We start from the raw sequence: 19,031 nt of genomic DNA, 5'->3' as shown, positions 1-19,031 counted from the left end.
GGCGCGCAAATGACGCAGAAGGGACGTCGTCCACTTGAACGTGCGTTGCGGAACGACGTGAACGAGCACGCATTTAATTTAATACGGCGCTGCTGCTGACTGTTGGAGAAAGGGCAAGCTCAAATCGTGGTAGCGGCAGCGGCAGCTAGTAGAGGCACTTCCTGTTGCAAGCTCAACTGCCGCGGCAACTTGCTGTGGCAGCTGCCACTGTTTGGGAGAGGTGTCGCGACACTTTAGCCTTTATTTGTCGTTATTTGAAACTATGTAACAATACATTAAGGTCCTTGAAGGTATGACTGTTGGTAGTTGTAATTGGTTTCTTAAAAAAATACCGAATTGTAATAGTATGGCTACTCGTTTTTATTAAGCTAAGCTAATGTAGGCTAACATTAGTTGCCATGGCAACTACACCAGATGACTAAACTGGGATGAATGAACGGCTATGCTAAAGAATTTCATTGCACAATGGATTTATAAATTCTGAAAAATATATTTTCAAAAAGAAACAGAGGAAAACATCTCTATACCCGTGGTGATAAATAAAACATGTATGTGCCCTGCATTTGTTTACTCCTGACAAAAGCGCTCACTTCAAGGTATACTCCCTCTTGTGGCCAAATGGGTCAATAACGATTGTCTTCAATATGTCCCTGGGTGCAGAAAGTGCATAGTTTAAGGCAGTCGTCAATGTTGTACTCCCTGGAAGTATAATTTCCATCATGTGATATGTTATTTTATTTCATCTCATTAAAGCTCCATGGCATGAACTAAACTGTATACTGGTTACCAAAATATGTATTGTTCATGTGGGTTGTAGTTTACAAAATAGTGACTGTGCTCCAGTTTTCTGCACCCAGGGATAGTACATATTGAAGACGTGGCTTTACAACAGATGAATCCTTGAAAGGATTTTAAGCTTTGAACAAAGTTAATGTATTAACTTGTGTTTGATGATATTTGTAATATGTGATATTTGTTATTTTCTTTAAAAGTTTGATCTTTGATAGAGTAATGTGGGTTTCTTAAGGATTTAAGTTATAATAACAGAAATGTACTTAAATATATTTTTACACTTAAATAAACAACAATCAAATGTAGAGACAGTTATTTACCAATATGTTAGGAGTAGTTGCATTTACACAGTCTTACATTTACAACCGGCCCTTTGAGGACGACCGTAATGCTGATGTGGCCCAGAGTGAAGATGAGTTTGAGACCCCTGCTCTAATAATTTCCAAACTCGCGCTTGGACGAGATCGAGCATTTCTCTGCGTGACCCCCTCTTCCATTTGTGGAGAACTTAGTAATAAGATAACTGATCTTTAAAACGTTGTTTGTTTACAAATGCATTTTTTTTCTGTCTGAATTCGAATTTTGTCATTGTGTAACGTGCAGTTTAATTTAGTTTATCAAATTAACTTATATGATAAATCTAACATATATACATTTATATATATATATATATATATTTACCACTGGGGCTGGGCTGACACACACATAGGAATGTTTCAGATTGACGAGGGAGTTTATTCCATTCTACTGCAGTGAGTATAATTATCCCAACTGTTAGTTTTGAAGAACATAAATATGCCTCCTTATGTAATTAGGTTAAGTGCTTGATTTTATTTTATTTGCAACATAAGCTGTGATATAAGAAAACGCATATTTGAAAGTAGTAAGGCGTACTCAGTAGAGTGCAGATCTGTCATGATCTTGGATTAGTTTCTTTTGGTTTCCTGTTTTATTTTGAAGTTCCCTGCCTAATGTGTCCCATGTTTGTTTGACTTCCTGTCTTTGTGGTCTTCCCTCCTTTTTTTCTGTGCAGCACCTTTGTTTATCTCTCGTCCTGTTCCCTAGTAAAGTTTCTTCATTTTAGTCATTTAAATATTTTCTGTTTTATTTTGTGTTACTTACCTCTCATCTCGTTTTGGATAACTTTGCGTGTTTTCCCACCACTGTGATTGTCTGCTCCACCTCTCATTGAATCTACCTCTGTCTATTGTTTTGGAAAACTTTATTCAATTTATAACAGATCTACAGTTCCACACATACATACATAATTCACAAGCATACAGACATAAAACACAAAGATAAATACAAAAAAAGTGCTGTGTGCCTGGATCAAAAGTCCAACAAATGCCACGGGAGGGTCTGGTCCTTGTCAATAGTTCTCCTCCTCCTGAGGTCAGTGACTATGTGTTTTACTACCATGTTGCCGTCCATTACAGTCAGATTTATTATCATTATACATCTGGTTTTCCATGATTTAAAACATGTGATGCTGACAATGATATGGTAAAGCTCTCTTTGTTTAACAGGCATCCTCTCATCGAACATAACATACATTACAGATTTATAATTGACATTGAAAACTAGGCCGAGGCCTCGAAGCAAGGCCCAGACCTCTGGAGCTCTGCAACAATCCATGAACAGGTGCTTTTGTGTTTCGTCCTCATCACAACGAATCATGGGACATTTCTTTGTAGTGACATTGCAGCTCCATGACACAGTGGCTCTTACAGCGAGTCTGTTCACTGACATGAGCCATTGGACATCTCTGATGCTCTCAGAGAGGTTCTTATCCTTCAATATTTTCATCACTTCCTCTCGACACTGGTCAAATCTTTGTATTTAACAAGACCACCATATTTGAAATCGTTGATCTTTTTAAAGATACTTTTACTCGATAGACCATTCCAGTCTATCCGTAGGTGTTGTTGTTGAGTAATAAAATCTCCATATATTACCTTATATTCAGGACCTTGTCTCAGTCTCCCTTTCCTCTTTCTCCACATGGAGCAATCTCCTTCCCAGAGAGCGTTTCTGGAGATGGCAGCAGAAACGTTTTTAACAAAGGCAACATATAATCTAACACCCAGCTCTAGAGCCCCTAACCCACCGTAGTCTTTACTTTTATACATCAGTTCTCTTTTAGTCACTTCCCTGGTTGTGCCCCAGATTAAGTTTAGGCCTACACACTGTTTATGTAACTGGATTATCATTTTGTTAGATGGAGGAAACATTTTTGACACGAAAATTAGTGTAGTGTATTTGAGTTCATGACTATGTATTTTAATTACTGATCTTTTTCTTTTATTTTTGTTGAAGCAAGTGTGCACCACACGTGAGGAGGGCAACCTATAAGATGGGGGTTATGGCGCATAGGGAGGTGGAGTAAGCGGGTGACGGCGATACCGTTTTTGACCTCGGCCTCAGCCTATGACAGGAGCAGCTGATTGAAAGGCATCAGAAACGCTGAAGCAGAAACCCCAAAGACATTCAAACAACAGCGTCTTATGTTCGCTCTTTTTGTTTATGTTGCAATAAAAGAAAAGCGATGGTGAACCATCAGGTCCTTCTGGAGTTTCTTTTAGGAAAGGCTGCGAGTCTGACGTGAAGCACCCGAACTCCACATAGGGGCAAAACTATATAGGACAAAACATATAGGGGTTAAAGGAACAACCACATTTAGAAATGTTGCCAATACAATTAGCTTGGATAGGATGAAAGTCTTCACTATATTAATTCTGGATTTATAATTAGTAGTTTTCTTTTCCCATTTTTTTCACCTGTTCTTTAATTTCACACAACTTGATTTCTTTCACTACTTTTTCTGTCACAAAATATTAAACTCAGTATTTTTTTTTTGTGTCAATTTTAATGTTAATATTACATTTGTCACGTTCATCTCCGATTCAAACTCCCTCTGTTTTGTTATGATTTAATATAGCTACATGCTCATTCGTACAGAGCTAGATTATTGGTTAAAGCATCCATCTCCAACTGGTTTTTGATGATAACCGTGATGTCATCAGCATAAGCGATGGCTGTGACCTTACATGTGTACCTGAGATTAGATGAGCTGAGTTGATTTTTTTAAATTAGAGGATTTACGGCGAGGCTGTATAAAGCAGCACTCAGAGGACAGCCCTGCTTCACTCCTCTCTCCACTTGAAAGGCTTCAGTTAAAACTCTGTTTACATTTACACAGATACTTGATTTAACGTACAGACATTTCACTATGTGAATAAAGGCATCGAGGAAGCCGTATGACTTCATCACAGCCCAGAGGTAATCTCTGGAGATGTAATCAAAGGCCTTCTTCTGATCAAGCCCAACAACATAGAAGCCTTTTTTTCTGGTTTATGTCAAAGTTCTCTTAACATGCACAAGTTGTCCCACGTCAGTTGGCCTTTAATTGCACATGTTTGTTCTTTATCTATAATTTTGTCTAATATATCATTTAATCTGTTCATAATTATTTATACTTATAGTCTGTATTCATAATATTTAGATGTCTGTAGTTATCTGAATCAGCGTCATCACCTTTCTTAACAATAAACATAAAACACCTTGATAAAAGGAGTCTCCCATACATCCGCTGTTTATACCTTCATTGTACACAGCGAGGAGGTTTAAAACATCTTCATTATATAACTGATAAAACTAAAAAAATAAAAGTGAGCAGACCGTCAGGACCTGGCCCTTTACTGACGTTAAGTTGTTGGATGGCCTCCATCACTTCCTCTTTCTTATCTCCACTAAAATGAGTGAAGTTTAAAACGCTGTATGAAGGCGTTGTTTCCAACAGATTATTGACACAGCCTACATCTATGTCTATTCTCTTATATGCATTGACACACAGATTTCTGATTACTTCTCCTTTTTCCTTTTCACAGGAAAAAGTATCACCTTCATGGTTTTTTATACATTTAATAAATGTATCTTGAATTTGTTTTTGATTTGATTTCAGAGCATGAATTAGATTCCCTCTGTTATCTAAGTCTGACTGTTTATAAACATTATATAATAACTGATGATTAAAGTTGTCTATTTGTTTCTTCTGTTTCAGACTAATGTATTGCTTCATTCATTCATCATGTGTTTTTTGCTTTATTTAATTCTCTGCATTTGAATTTGAAGAAATCTTTCTGTCAAGTCTAAATCTGTCTATTTACATACAGCTCCCAGGGTGGCTCGAGATTGGTTACTGAGCGGAGAGGTTGTTTCCAGGTGGTACTTGGATGTATGTGACATCGGTAACTGCTTTGGACAAACATTTAGGTTATAGGAATTTTACTTTGGATTTGCAGACATCTGAACTTGGCTGTGGGAGTACTCTGCGAGAATATCGACCGAGGGCCTGTATAGGTCCGGAACGGTATTCTTTCACGTATTCCTTGCCGCTCAGGATGGCGGGGAGAGAAGGATATAGTGATAGCATGGAGTTAAGTGAGGAAGAGACAAGAAATGAGAGTGAGTGGGAAGAAGGCGGCGTATCGAGAGAAGAAAAAGAATGAAACAAGTTTGGGTGAAACTGACGTTTTGTGACTCAGTTGGAAATACATCCCCAGTAGGAGAAGTGTGGGGATGATTAGAAATATGGGAGGGGACAGAAGAGAGTGGAGTTATCCTGTGCTAACAACTGGAAAATAAGTAGCGCTGACTAATAAAGAGAAAGCTGAGACATTGGTTAATACTTTTGTAAAGATACACAGCACTAACAATTTGTCTGATGAAGAAAAGCGAACTAGAGCACAAATCGGCCGATCACAGGCTGTGTTAGGTTCAAGGACTGCTGACATGTTATGACATGATTTGGGAGAGTTTAGGCCTGCGTGTGCATCATTTAAAATCAATAAAAGTGCTTTTTAGACACAAAAAAAAGGGCGAACCTGAAAATGTTCAATTTGAGCTGTGTGTAACATTCGTTTCAGCATTTACCAGTAACATATACAATGATATGTACACATATTAACAAAGCTCACATTTATTTGTGTTATTTTGCCATTTAAATTATTCAAATAGACCTTGCAGTTAGAGATTTACATTCTCTAGAGTTTGAGTATGACATTTTCGAGCAGAGGTCTGAAAATAGGCCTAGGGTTTGGGCACTATGTACAATATAAATATAAATCGAAGAATATATATGAGCATAAAGAACATAAAGAACAACAACAATGGACAATTGATTTGGGATATTAGTGCAGAAGGTGGTAATAGTGCAAATAGTGCAAATGAAGATGCAATATGTCTAATTAATTGTTCATCAGAGTGACAGCCAGTGGAAAGAAGCTGTTCCTGTGTCTGGTGGTTTTGGCGTACAGAGCTCTGTAGCGCCTACCAGAGGGGAGGAGTTGGAACAGCTTGTGTCCAGGGTGTGAAGGGTCTGCAGTGATCTTTCAGCCCGTTTCCTGACTCTGGAGGTGTAGAAGTCCAGGATGGAGGGCAGGCTGGAACCAATGATCCTCTCTGCAGACCTGACAATCTGTTGTAGTCTGTTTCTGTCCTGTTTGGTGGCCGATCCAAACCACACAGTGATAGAGGAGCAGAGAACAGACTGGATGATGGTGAAGTAAAAAAGAATCAGCAGCTCCTGAGGCAGGTTGAACTTCCTGACCTGGCGCAGGAAGTACATCCTCTGCTGGGCCTTTTTCCTGATGGTGTCGATGTTGGGGGCCCACTTCAGGTCCTGGGAAATTGTGGATCCCAGAAACCTGAAGGTCTCCACCGCAGACACAGTGCTGTTGAGTATGGTGAGGGGGGGGCAGTGTTGGGGGGCTCCTCCTGAAGTCCACTGTCATCTCCACAGTTTTGAGCTTGTTCAGCTCCAGGTTGTTCTGATCACATCAGACGACCAGCTGTTCAACCTCCCGTCTGTACGCAGACTCATCACCGTTCCTGATGAGGCCGATGACCATTGTGTCATCTGCGAACTTCAGGAATTTAACAGTTGGGTCCTCTGAGGTGCAGTCATTGGTGTAGAGGGAGAAGAGCAGTGGGGAGAGCGCACACATCCCTGGGGGGCGCCAGTGCTGATAGTCAGGGTGCTGGATGAGATTTTTCCCAGCATTACCTGCTGCGTCCTGTCAGTCAGGAAGTTTGTGATCCACCGACAGGTGGAGGCTAGCACAGTGAGCTGGGAGAGTTTGGGTTGGAGTATTTCTGGGATGATGGTGTTGAACGCTGAGCTGAAGTCCACAAACAGAACCCTTGCATATGTCCCTGGAGAGTCGAGGTTTTGCAGCATATGGTGCAGTATCACTTACCGTTTTAGCCCTGTGTGGTTATGAGCAACCTGCTGTCCACAGCGTTCTCCTGGATACACCCCGACTACATTACGACTGCATGTACATCAGATTTCTAACGCAGATTCTCCAAATTCCAACAAAGATATGCTTTGAGGTCGGAACAGCAATGGTCCAATTGACTAATTCCCTTTTAGATGAGCAGTGATTGCTGTCCGATCAGTTTTGTCATGAAGCCTCCCCCCTCCCACACTCACGCACCTGTGGATAACAGTCCAGCCTACTCACGTGTCACATGTTCAGGGACTATTGTTTTATTGGACAATAATTGCGGTAGTGATACTTTTTTTATATACAGGCGAAGCCATACCTCACTCAAGCTCATGCTTTATGTTGATTTTATTGTCATCCTACACAAATGTTAGGCTAGTTCACATGTATATGTCACATCATTTATTGTGTTTTTGTTTTTGTTTTGTTTATTTAGCCCTTTTGGTGTATTCAAATGCCCTACCAAAGGACATTTTCATTTCTAACACTGCCATCTAGTGGCCAAATAAAGACTGACAAGTGGAGATTACGTGGAATTTAGTCCTGACTCTACTCGATCACAGTGTGACACAGTAAAGTAGTTACATTTAAAACAAACATTTAAGCACTTGGAGCAATGTGACCGATGTGTGGTATCGCTACAGTTGCATGACGAAATAGTGACAAAGTATCAGTTTAGTGTAAAAGTTTTACATATAATTACTTTATTACATTGTGTAACATAGAGTAAAAGTATAACTTTGTCAGGAACCATATCCAAAATAACAGATAGCTAAAACACATATTATACCACTTAAAGACGATAGGGTAAAATGAATGAGTGACTTAATGAAAATAAATATTTTATGGAACAAAGATTCTAATACGAATTAAATAATCATTCAATCTTGCTGTAGAAAGTTTCAAGTTCAGGTATCATTGTTATTGCACAGACGTTGTACTACTATGGAAGGCATGTAACATTAGCTATGTAGCATCGCTCAAAGTGACATGTTTCGAGAGAATTAAACCTTTACGATGACAATAAACTTGATTTAGAGTCACATTGATAAAGATCCAAAAAGACTGAAAAGGGAGTACCAACATTACACAAAACTTTAAAATAGGACTGCAAAAAAAAGTTAGTTTATCCAAAAGTATTATATGTTGTGAAATTAAATGTTAAAATCACTCCAATTAAACTCCTCATTCATGGATGGCTCACTACAGAAGAGGCTGCTGAACGTTAAAATACTGAAAAATAAAAGATTAAGATAGAAGAATAAAAACACAACAATTATGTAATTACACGATTTCTACATTTGAAAAAGCAGGATTTTGCGCATGCGGGCATGCTTTCGGCACGAGCTGTGAGCCAGTATCAAGTTCGCAAAAGTGAGTGATTTAACTCTCACTCCCAGTTTTCAAAATAAAATACAGGTTTTAAATTGATACAGAACATTAGGTATTAAAAACATTGGAAGACATTTTCCCGCAAAATATATAGGCTATGGTGAGCCATATCGTGTGCAACAGGGGGATACATAAACGCTATTCAGTATATCAGATCAGAATGCCACTACTAAAAGCTTAGAAACATTTCTTCCTGCGAATACGAATGTACTGAATTTGATTTTGAAAGGAATAACATCCTGATTAACCTGACAGTGTAGTACGCAGTAATGCAGCTGCCATCAGCGTGCTTTCATCTACCACTGAAACAGCCTGGGTACCCATAACAACAGGCAGTGGTAACGCTAGTATCCCCTTTCCTTCCACTTTAATAGAATAAAGGAAATCATGGGAATTACTCCAGGCCACTGCGGGTACAGCAGCCACAGAGTTTACGCCTCATTTGTTGACGTACATCTCGGAATATAACTGCTGACGGTAAAAAAACAACTAAAAAAACTCTAAAAAACACGTCGGGACACTTTATCTCCATCTCCACCATTTTGGTTGTCGGTGATGGAGCACATCCGGACGCCCAAGGTAACACCACTCGGCATTTCAACATCTCGTCTGCCTCCGTAACACGGCACAATGTCGATCAATTCTCTGTAAAGCATCTCCGAACTGATGGGGCAGCTTGCAGGAAGACGTCCTCTGATGGGGGACACCATGCTAGCAGGAGGCTATGTGTCTAGACGGTGGAACCCTGTTTGTTTTATCGCTTAGCGAATACTAACATACCGTTTTCACAGGAAACATCAAATCTCTGCGAAGCTAACATTATGTGTCCGATAAATGACTCATCCATTGAATCCCTAACGTAGCTAGCTCTAGTATTTGGCTATAATGATGCTCATGTGCTCCTGTTGCCAACGTTTTTTTTTACTACAAATGGAATATGAATGCGTAATTATATTCTGCCCAACCATGATATAGCATTGTGCTGGCAGACAGGCCATCCCCTCATCACATCACTGGTCTGACGGTGTCTAGAAATATGAATTAGTTCCATCTCTAATAATTTGTGTCTCTGGTAGGTGGAAAATGTGCGTCTCCTGGACCGGTCGACAGGACAGAGAAAGGCCAGCGTCGGGACTCTCTACCTTTCTGCCACGCACACCATCTTTGTAGAAAACAACCCTGAGACACGCAAGGAGACATGGGTAAGCTGGGCACTACACTATGAGCACTACCTCTACACTTCATCTGGGTCACAGTCAAGGTGGATACATTTTATTATTAATAAGATTAATAATATGCACACTGTATTTCTCTTCGTCCATCGTCACACAACGAACAAACAACCTGTGTGTGATCTGAGATAGCTTCTAAAGTGAATCCTGGCTTTCTTTCTTACTTTGCTGACTCATGTCCCAGTCTAACTCTGGATTGGCTATTGGCTCCTGAACAACCTGCTTTCAAGTATTCCTCTATCCATTTATCCACCAAGAAACAGATTATCTGCCTATTTGTAGATAAAGATGTATCTTAATTGTTTTTCTGTTCTACAGAACAGAAAAACAATTGCCCACATTTGTACCCTTTACATGTACGCCAACAGCAACCTCTCTCCTGAGGTGTAAAGCAGAACAAGGTATAATACTTAATAGAGTACTACCATTTGTAGTGAATGGGGAAACTGATTTAGTGTAGGCTGAGATTGTGGATAGTTCTTTGGACAACATCCTATAGACATTAGGATATAGATCTTTTTGTTTATTGCTTAGTTGGAAATGATCTAATTACATTTAGTAAATCTAAATATGTTATTCTACAGTTCCTCCTCTTCTGTATTATTAAGGTAGAATTGCCATGATGACAGGGCAATTTGAATCAAGCAGGCTGAAATCTCCATCTTGCATGTTTATATTTGTGAAAGAAAATCATCCTAACCTTTTGAAAGAGGTGCTATTACCTCATCACTATTCGTGATGACGGATTGTGTAAGCGCTGAGTCTCTAGACTCAGGAAAGAATGATGTCCCCCTTCCCCATTTTAAATCTCCTGCAGAGGTGGTGGAGGATACTGTCCTGGACCTGACTAGATAAAACAGGCATCCAGGGGTGTCAGATTTCATCCAACAGGCAGCAACTCTATCAACCGGTTTAGCAGAAACAAAAAAGACAGATTCCAATTAGCGTGTGTAAAAATATGACTGCAAAAGCAACTGTATTCTTCTTCTTCTTCTTCTTCTTCTTCTTCTTCTTCACCAAACAGCATTCACTTCCTGTGAGGAAAAACCCAAAAGATTCCTATTAAACTGATGTTGACAGTCCTATCTGAGCTATCATAGCTCACAAAACAGATAAACAATAATGTCACTTGTGATGGGGCTATTTCTTTTAATAGTGCTGATTGATATCACTAACTTCTGTTCACATTAAAGCCCCATTAGTTGTTTACAAAATTACCTGAGAGAAATAAATAGAACACTGTGTGTGTTGTGTTTGTGTGCACCTCTTTATGTTGGATAATTGGATAGCTGTGTGTCTATGGGTGTTTCAGGTGTTGCACAGTATGGTGAGCAGTGTGGAGAGGCCACCCACCATCCCTGCAGGAAGTCAGCTAATCCTGCATTGTAAGGACTTCCGGGTCTTCCAGATCCTCATTCTGCAAGAGAGAGACTGTTTGGACATCCACACGTCATTGGTCAGATTGTCACGGCCAGGTGTGTGCGTGTATTTATGTATGTAAGTTGTTAAATGTGTGTTAGAGGGATTTCATGCACACAAGACTTGTCTGGCAGGGTGTCATGACAGGTGTGTTAGTGTAATGCTTTTACAGTATGTTAAATGTATATAGGATACTGATTTAACATGATTCTCTCCTCAGAGAAGTACAGTGAGCTGTACTGCCTGTCCTTTAATCCCAATGTGAACAAAGTGGAGAGAGAAGAGTCCTGGAACTTCATAGACCTCATGGCCGACTTCAAGAGGATGGGAGTTCCTAATAACTTGTGGGTCGCTACAGTGGCCAACAGCGAATACAGGGTCAGTGCATCTGTTACTTGTACATAAAATGTAGAAATGTGTGTCAGGTATAAAAGTGTTTTTTTTTAAAAGAGAAATAGAACAACCCGTCAGTTGGGGAGTTTGACTTTGAGAAGAGAAGAGATAATGGCTACATTTATTCTTGATGATAGTGATAGAGATGAAATATATTTCATAAAACAGGTTGGACTTGAAGTGAATTTGTACCTCAACTAAAGTTATACTCTGATATACTCTGTCTATGGTTCCCTTGTTATTTGGAGTGAATTGTATCAAGGCCATTTACAAGGTCATAGATGAGATAGTACGAGCCCTCCTTCAGCACTGACTGCTTATCAGCAGCTAGCTACCTTCTCTAACATGAGGTGTATACAACAGTCCTCTCAAAGTCATACCATAGAGTATTAACTCACATTTTAAGCTGGATCACCGCATAGCGGGGCCAGCCCTATAAACGGCAAAGTCTGTCCGGTTGAGTGTTAGCGCTTTTCCATCGACTCCTTCAAATTAAACAGGTGTTTTCACTTGCAAAATTTTACATGGGGAACAATATTTTCTAAGGTAAAGAGAAGCAGACAAGGTAGGCAATGCTCAAGACTATCTTTTCAAAGTGGTTGCCAGGCTGGCAACAGATTCATTGGCCCTTAGGCACCAAAGTCTTGGATTGTGAGTTCCTTAAGTGACACCGACATCAGCTTGTCCATCATTTCAGAGATGATCTCCAATCTGTCTTGATTCTGCTTAGACAGATGATCCCCTCTCACATACAGCTGAAGAGACTGGGAGAGCCAACACCATTGTGCATGAGGCTCTAAAAATATAATATCCAATATTTAAATATCATTACTTCAAAACATATTTCATAAATATATATTTATTTTGGCGTACATGTTTTGCTGTTTGTTTTCCCTATTTATTATGTCCCTATTTGGTGGTCAAAGAATTACCAAAGGCCAAGAATTGGTTCCCAATGGCAACCAGGCAACCCTCACTGTGGAGCCCTGGTAGGTAAAATGCACAAGCATTTAGCTAGCTAAGTTAACTAGACTATATGTGCAGGACAGAAGACAGAAGACCTCAGGAAGGGACAGATGAAGAAGCAGGAGACAAGATTAAGAAAGTGTACAGGCGAGGGAAACAAGAGAGGAGAGGAAAGAGAGAAAGATGAAACAAGCTCACAAAAAACTTCCAAAGATAGGATATTACGATGTGACCCAAATTAGCCTGAAAAACAAAGGTTGTACTATACTTAAAATGGTTAAGTTTTAGAAAAATGTCTGCATTTTTGTCAGTACTATATTCTTCACATCATCAGGAGGGTTTTATAGCAAGGGGCAGACATTTGACTCAAACATAGCTCAACCATGTCATTTGTTATGCTGCTTCAGTACACTTTAAGAACAAATAATACTGGGACCAGTACAGAAAATTGTACAAGCATTTAATGTCCAAGAATTGACATTATAGACAGCCTGACTACCCGTGTACCAATTTGACTACAATTTTTAGCACATTGATCATACACTGTCCAGGTTTCCACCTAGTCATGTTCAGCTCAGTCTAGCTCCAGACTGTATATTATTACATTACATTCACGATGCTGGTGGCCTGCATATAGAATGCATATTCGCAAAACTTGTTTAAATATTAAATTAAGAAAATATAATTAAATAGTTGGTTATATATTAATCAGGAATAGGCACTCGTGTTCCCTAAATTAATAGTTTAAAAATGTTTCTTTCTTAAAATTAGTTTAAGATAGATAGGTAAGTGTACATGGTCAATTTCAAATGTTTAGTGATTATGTCCATGATATTGCTGTAATGTCCCATTACTGCACATTATGACCCAAGTTTAGCACAAGGACTGTACTTACTGGTCCTTGCCAAGTAATAGTCTAACACAGGGGGGTCAAACTCATTTTCACTCTGGGCCACATCAGCATCACGGTCTACCTCAAAGACACAGTCTGTAAATGTCAGACTGTGTAAATGTAACTACTCCTAACATATTGGTAAATAACTGTCTCTGCATTTGATTATTGTTTATTCAAGTGTAAAAATATATTTAAGCACATTTCTGTTATTATAACTTAAATCCTTTTAATTTAGGATTAAGAAACCCACATTACTCTATCAAACGTTTAAAGAAAATATCAAAGACAATTCATCAAACACAAGTTATTACAATAACTTTGTTCAAAGCTTAAAATCCTTTCAAGGGTGCGTTTGCACAATGACATGAACTATTTCATCTGTTGTAAAGCCACGTTTAAAGTAGTCTTCAATGTACTCGCAATCCATTTCCATGTCAAAGGTAGGGTAACCAGCCAAAGAGCTGCTTAAGACTGTTGTGTTTAAGTATCTCATAACTTCGACTTTCTATCTCATAATTTCGACTATGGGGATATTATTAGGGCCTGAGCACCGACAACGTCGGGTCCGCGAGGTCCCTATTGTATCTGTAGGAATTATTATTATACCCTATGATGAAAAACCGTTTTAAGGGTATGTGACATGTCCCCAACCTCCCCATATTTGGCGAGCATATCAGGACTGCGGGAAATTTTGATATTTTATGGGTCCAATGCTCGAGCATACAAAATTACTCGCTAGCGCCACCTAGATAATGGAAAGGCAAGCCCCGACAGCCCGTATGTCCAAATTACTTAAGATTTTACAGACATGAGCAACTGAATGAGTTCTACAAAAGATCCTCTTGGGACCCTAAGCTCCGCCTACCAAAATGTTCCACCATTTTGAATTTTGTAAAAAAAAAAGAAAAATCACTTCTCCTAGACCCTGGGTCTGATTGGTACCAAATTTGCTGTGAATCATTATTGGATATATATCATCAAAAGTTTCTTGATATCTTATTGCATTAAGAATATATGGACCAATGAATTTCATGAGAAGTTGGCCTTCTACAGCAATATATATAACTTCAAAACCATGTGGCTTATCATCACGAAATCTGTAGCATATGTTCACATTGTGTCCTGTAACATACCCTCAAATTTTTATTCCATACAACCACTAGGGGCCGATGCAATAATACTCTCATTTCTTTGCATTTTTCGGCATTTTTCATTGTTTTCAGGCATTGTACTTTAACAAACTCCTCCCACAGAATTTATACAATCAACTTCAAATTTGGTCAAGATGATCTAAAGACATTAATGATGAAAAGTTACTGAAATGGTGTACTGACATTGAACGACCTTCGTTTTATGTGGCGCCCATGTCAGGCACATTTCGTGCCGTTCGCCATGAAAGAGGAAGTTGTTGTAACTACAAGGTACTTTATTCAATCTGCCCCAAATGTGTTATGCATGATGCTGGTCCAGGCCTGAGCACATTTCCATGCCAACATTTTCACAAAGTCATAGCGCCACCTACTGGCAAAAGGAAATGACAAGTTTGATACTTTGATGTATTCCGACGGGGAAGTTTCCCAGATCAGTCTAAAATTTGGTAAGGTAAGCCGCAAGACATGATGATGCTTCATCATGAATATTGTGAGTTGTCGTTAAACGCTGCTGCCGTGGCAACGGTTCATTCGCCACGAAAAATGAAGCTTCTTTTTCTGTGGCTTAGGATGCTCAACAAGCCTTGGAACTTTGCACAGGTGTCATAGGTGATGGAAATAAATATTTCATATGGCTTTTTGGCTTGACCCTTTCAAATTGCCTCGATAGAGCCCCCTACAAATATTCAAAAACCCAGCCCCAGCGCTACGTTTGACCTACATGTATGCAGTTTGGTAGGCACGTGTATCACATGAAGACTTAAAAAAAAAGTGTCTTGGGACCATGCTCTAAAGTTAACGGAAAGTTGGCCATTTTGATTTTTGTGTGAATTTTCCCATGCTTTCTAGTCGCTATACTGTAACAATCTCCTCCTAGGGACTTTGTCAGATCCACTTCAAATTTGGTCAGTATAATCTAAAGACCGTTGCAATTAAAAGCTACTAAAAGTTTTACGTTTGCTGGAATGGCGTAGCCGTGGCATGGCGGCCATTTTAAGTGCTTCGCCGTTAAACAACAAGCTGATGTAACTCCACTGGACTTGCTCAAATCTGTCCCAAACTTGCCATACTTGATAATAGTCATGGCCTTAGGATGTCTATGAGCCAATTTCCACTTAAAGTCATAGTGCCACCTACTGGCAACAGGAAGACAGCGTTATTTAACACACAATTGGATTTACACGATGTAGTCTATACTTGATATAGAGCAACATAATGCATGTTTGCGCGTGTTCTCTATCGCCACATAGTGGAAACAGGAACTGGTGAAATATTTGCACTACATAATTTCCATTGTCACACAGTCCAAGCATTAGAAATACGTCTAACTTGTGGGCTCGCTGTCTGATGGTCGCAGATATTTATGGCCGCTTCTGCCGGCATCCCGCCAGTACCCCCGACGTGCGGGAGGATGCGAGGGCCCGTACATCGCTGCTTGCAGCTTTAATTATTATTTTTTTTCTTTGCTGGCGGATTCGCGGGCCGCATAAAATGACGTGGCGGGCTGGATCCGGCCCGCGGGCCTCGAGTTTGACACCCCTGGTCTAACATGTAACCTCCTGTAGAAAGTTCCACAAACAAGATACAACACGTTAATTAGTGAGCTGCAGGGGTGCTGGTAGACATATTGTGTTGCCTTTGGACCGAACTAAGCTTACCGTTGGCGGTAGCTACATATTTTGCTTGTAGACTTAAGAGTGGTATTGATATTCTCATCTTATTCTCAGCAAGAAAGCCAATAAGCGTATTTCACAAAATGTTGAATGTTTCATTTAAAGTGATGTCATTGAAACCACACATTGTGACTCCTCTTCACTAACATCATTATAAACAGAAAGGAGAAAGTGATGCTCTACATGTTTGTTTGGAATGATAGCCTAAAGACCTCTAACATGCATATGGCTGTTCATCCCCTCAAACCAAGTCTGAAAAGCCTTCAATAGTCAAGAATATACGTATGTTCATAACACCACTGTACTATAATGCATTACTCAGAAGCCTTTCAAATGCTGGTAATTGTGGTGAAGGTATAGTTAAAAAATACATTAAGCTGCAGAGTGACCATTCAGGGAATGTATAGTAAGGACTTTATTAATGTATAAGTTTGGGAATATTCTGTACTTTATTGTCAACAAATCCCATGAAAAGACCCAGACTGTTTTTGACATGTTTTTTGTCAGCTTTATCCTTTAGCCTTACATTAGATTTGACTGCCATCCGAAATATCTCTTAATATACGTGGTGGACAGAAACATAATTCAGAAATAACAGTTTCTGATGTGTATCAAACTTGTGTGTGTGTGTGTTTGTCCTCTCCCAGGTTTGTGATACGTACCCATCACAGCTGTTTGTTCCAAAGTCGGCCATATCCTCCATCATCGTGGGCAGCTCAAGGTTCAGGAGTCGAGGACGATTCCCTGCTCTGTCCTACTTCCACCAGGACACACTGGTCAGTGTGATGCGCACACACACACAAGGAAGAATCATGTGTGTATATATTTTGAAAGATTGAACCGTTAACTTACCCTTTAAGTAAGAGTTGAGTTGAGTATACAACAGAATTATCCAGATCATCAAAATCAAAATCAGTTTGGAATCAGTGATGTTTTTTCTACTTTTCTACTGATGCAAATGAAAACATTGACCACATCTGGACTAGTAAAATGTGTAATGTGATAAAGATTATGATGTTTCATTGTCATCCAGGCAGCAGTGTGTCGGTGTAGTCAGCCACTGTCCGGCTTCAGTGGACGCTGCCAGGAGGATGAGATGATGCTGCAGGTTGTGATGAAGTCCAACCCTGGCAGTGACTACATCTATGTGGTGGACACCAGGCCAAAGGTATCTTCTCCCCTCACTCTCTTCGTCACTCACACATCCAAGTATTACAAGTTAATTATATGAATATACTATAGAGCAAAATACACAATATACAATACACGTATTCGTATTGAACCGTTCGATACGAGGCTCATGGTTTAGTGCGAACCGAACAATATGTTTGAATAATACTATTGCATTATTAAGAAGCTTAAATTGTGGAAAATATAATATTCTCTCGGTGGAGCCACCGTGCTCAACATGGCAACCCACCTGACGTAACAGACAACGTGCTGTCTGACACTCCCACTACGTAACAGACAACGTGCTGTCTGACACTCCCACTACGTAACAGACAACGTGCAGTCTGACACTCCCACTACGTAACAGACAACGTGCTGTCTGACACTCCCACTACGTAACAGACAACGTGCAGTCTGACACTCCCACCACGTAACAGACAACGTGCTGTCTGACACTCCACCACGTAACAGACAACGTGCTGTCTGACACTCCCACTACGTAACAGACAACGTGCAGTCTGACACTCCCACCACGTAACAGACAACGTGCTGTCTGACACTCCACCGCGTAACAGACAACGTGCAGTCTGACACTCCCACTACGTAACAGACAACGTGCTGTCTGACACTCCACCACGTAACAGACAACGTGCTGTCTGACACTCCCACCACGTAACAGACAACGTGCTGTCTGACACTCCCACCACGTAACAGACAACGTGCTGTCTGACACTCCACCACGTAACAGACAACGTGCTGTCTGACACTCCCACTACGTAACAGACAACGTGCTGTCTGACACTCCCACCACGTAACAGACAACGTGCTGTCTGACACTCCCACCACGTAACAGACAACGTGCTGTCTGACACTCCCACCACGTAACAGACAACGTGCTGTCTGACACTCCCACTACGTAACAGACAACGTGCTGTCTGACACTCCCACCACGTAACAGACAACGTGCTGTCTGACACTCCACCACGTAACAGACAACGTGCTGTCTGACACTCCCACTACGTAACAGACAACGTGCTGTCTGACACTCCCACCACGTAACAGACAACGTGCTGTCTGACACTCCCACTACGTAACAGACAACGTGCTGTCTGACACTCCCACTACGTAACAGACAACGTGCTGTCTGACACTCCCACCACGTAACAGACAACGTGCTGTCTGACACTCCCACCACGTAACAGACAACGTGCTGTCTGACACTCCCACCACGTAACAGACAACGTGCTGTCTGACACTCCCACTACGTAACAGACAACGTGCTGTCTGACACTCCCACCACGTAACAGACAACGTGCTGTCTGACACTCCCACCACGTAACAGACAACGTGCTGTCTGACACTCCCACCACGTAACAGACAACGTGCTGTCTGACACTCCCACTACGTAACAGACAACGTGCTGTCTGACACTCCACCACGTAACAGACAACGTGCTGTCTGACACTCCCACTACGTAACAGACAACGTGCTGTCTGACACTCCCACTACGTAACAGACAACGTGCTGTCTGACACTCCACCACGTAACAGACAACGTGCTGTCTGACACTCCCACTACGTAACAGACAACGTGCAGTCTGACACTCCCACTACGTAACAGACAACGTGCTGTCTGACACTCCCACTACGTAACAGACAACG

General features: G+C 40.6%; 1 protein-coding gene across 1 annotated transcript in view; it reads left to right on the top strand.

The window, feature by feature from the left end:
- Positions 1–9,026: 9,026 nt before the first annotated feature.
- The window catches only part of LOC306695511 (phosphatidylinositol-3-phosphate phosphatase MTMR7-like), a gene marked incomplete at both ends in the record, with an annotated part of 24,101 nt that continues 14,096 nt past the window's right edge, over positions 9,027–19,031 (top strand). The window contains 6 exon segments of the mRNA XM_079158767.1: positions 9,027–9,050; positions 9,548–9,673; positions 11,016–11,178; positions 11,343–11,500; positions 16,848–16,976; positions 17,234–17,368. Coding sequence (XP_079014893.1) covers positions 9,027–9,050; positions 9,548–9,673; positions 11,016–11,178; positions 11,343–11,500; positions 16,848–16,976; positions 17,234–17,368 — 735 coding nt within the window.

This window comes from Pholis gunnellus, assembly GCF_910591455.1.
Source record: "Pholis gunnellus genome assembly, chromosome: 5".
In the NCBI taxonomy this organism is placed as follows: Eukaryota; Metazoa; Chordata; class Actinopteri; order Perciformes; family Pholidae; genus Pholis; species Pholis gunnellus.
This window is presented reverse-complemented; position numbering and strand designations above follow the sequence as displayed.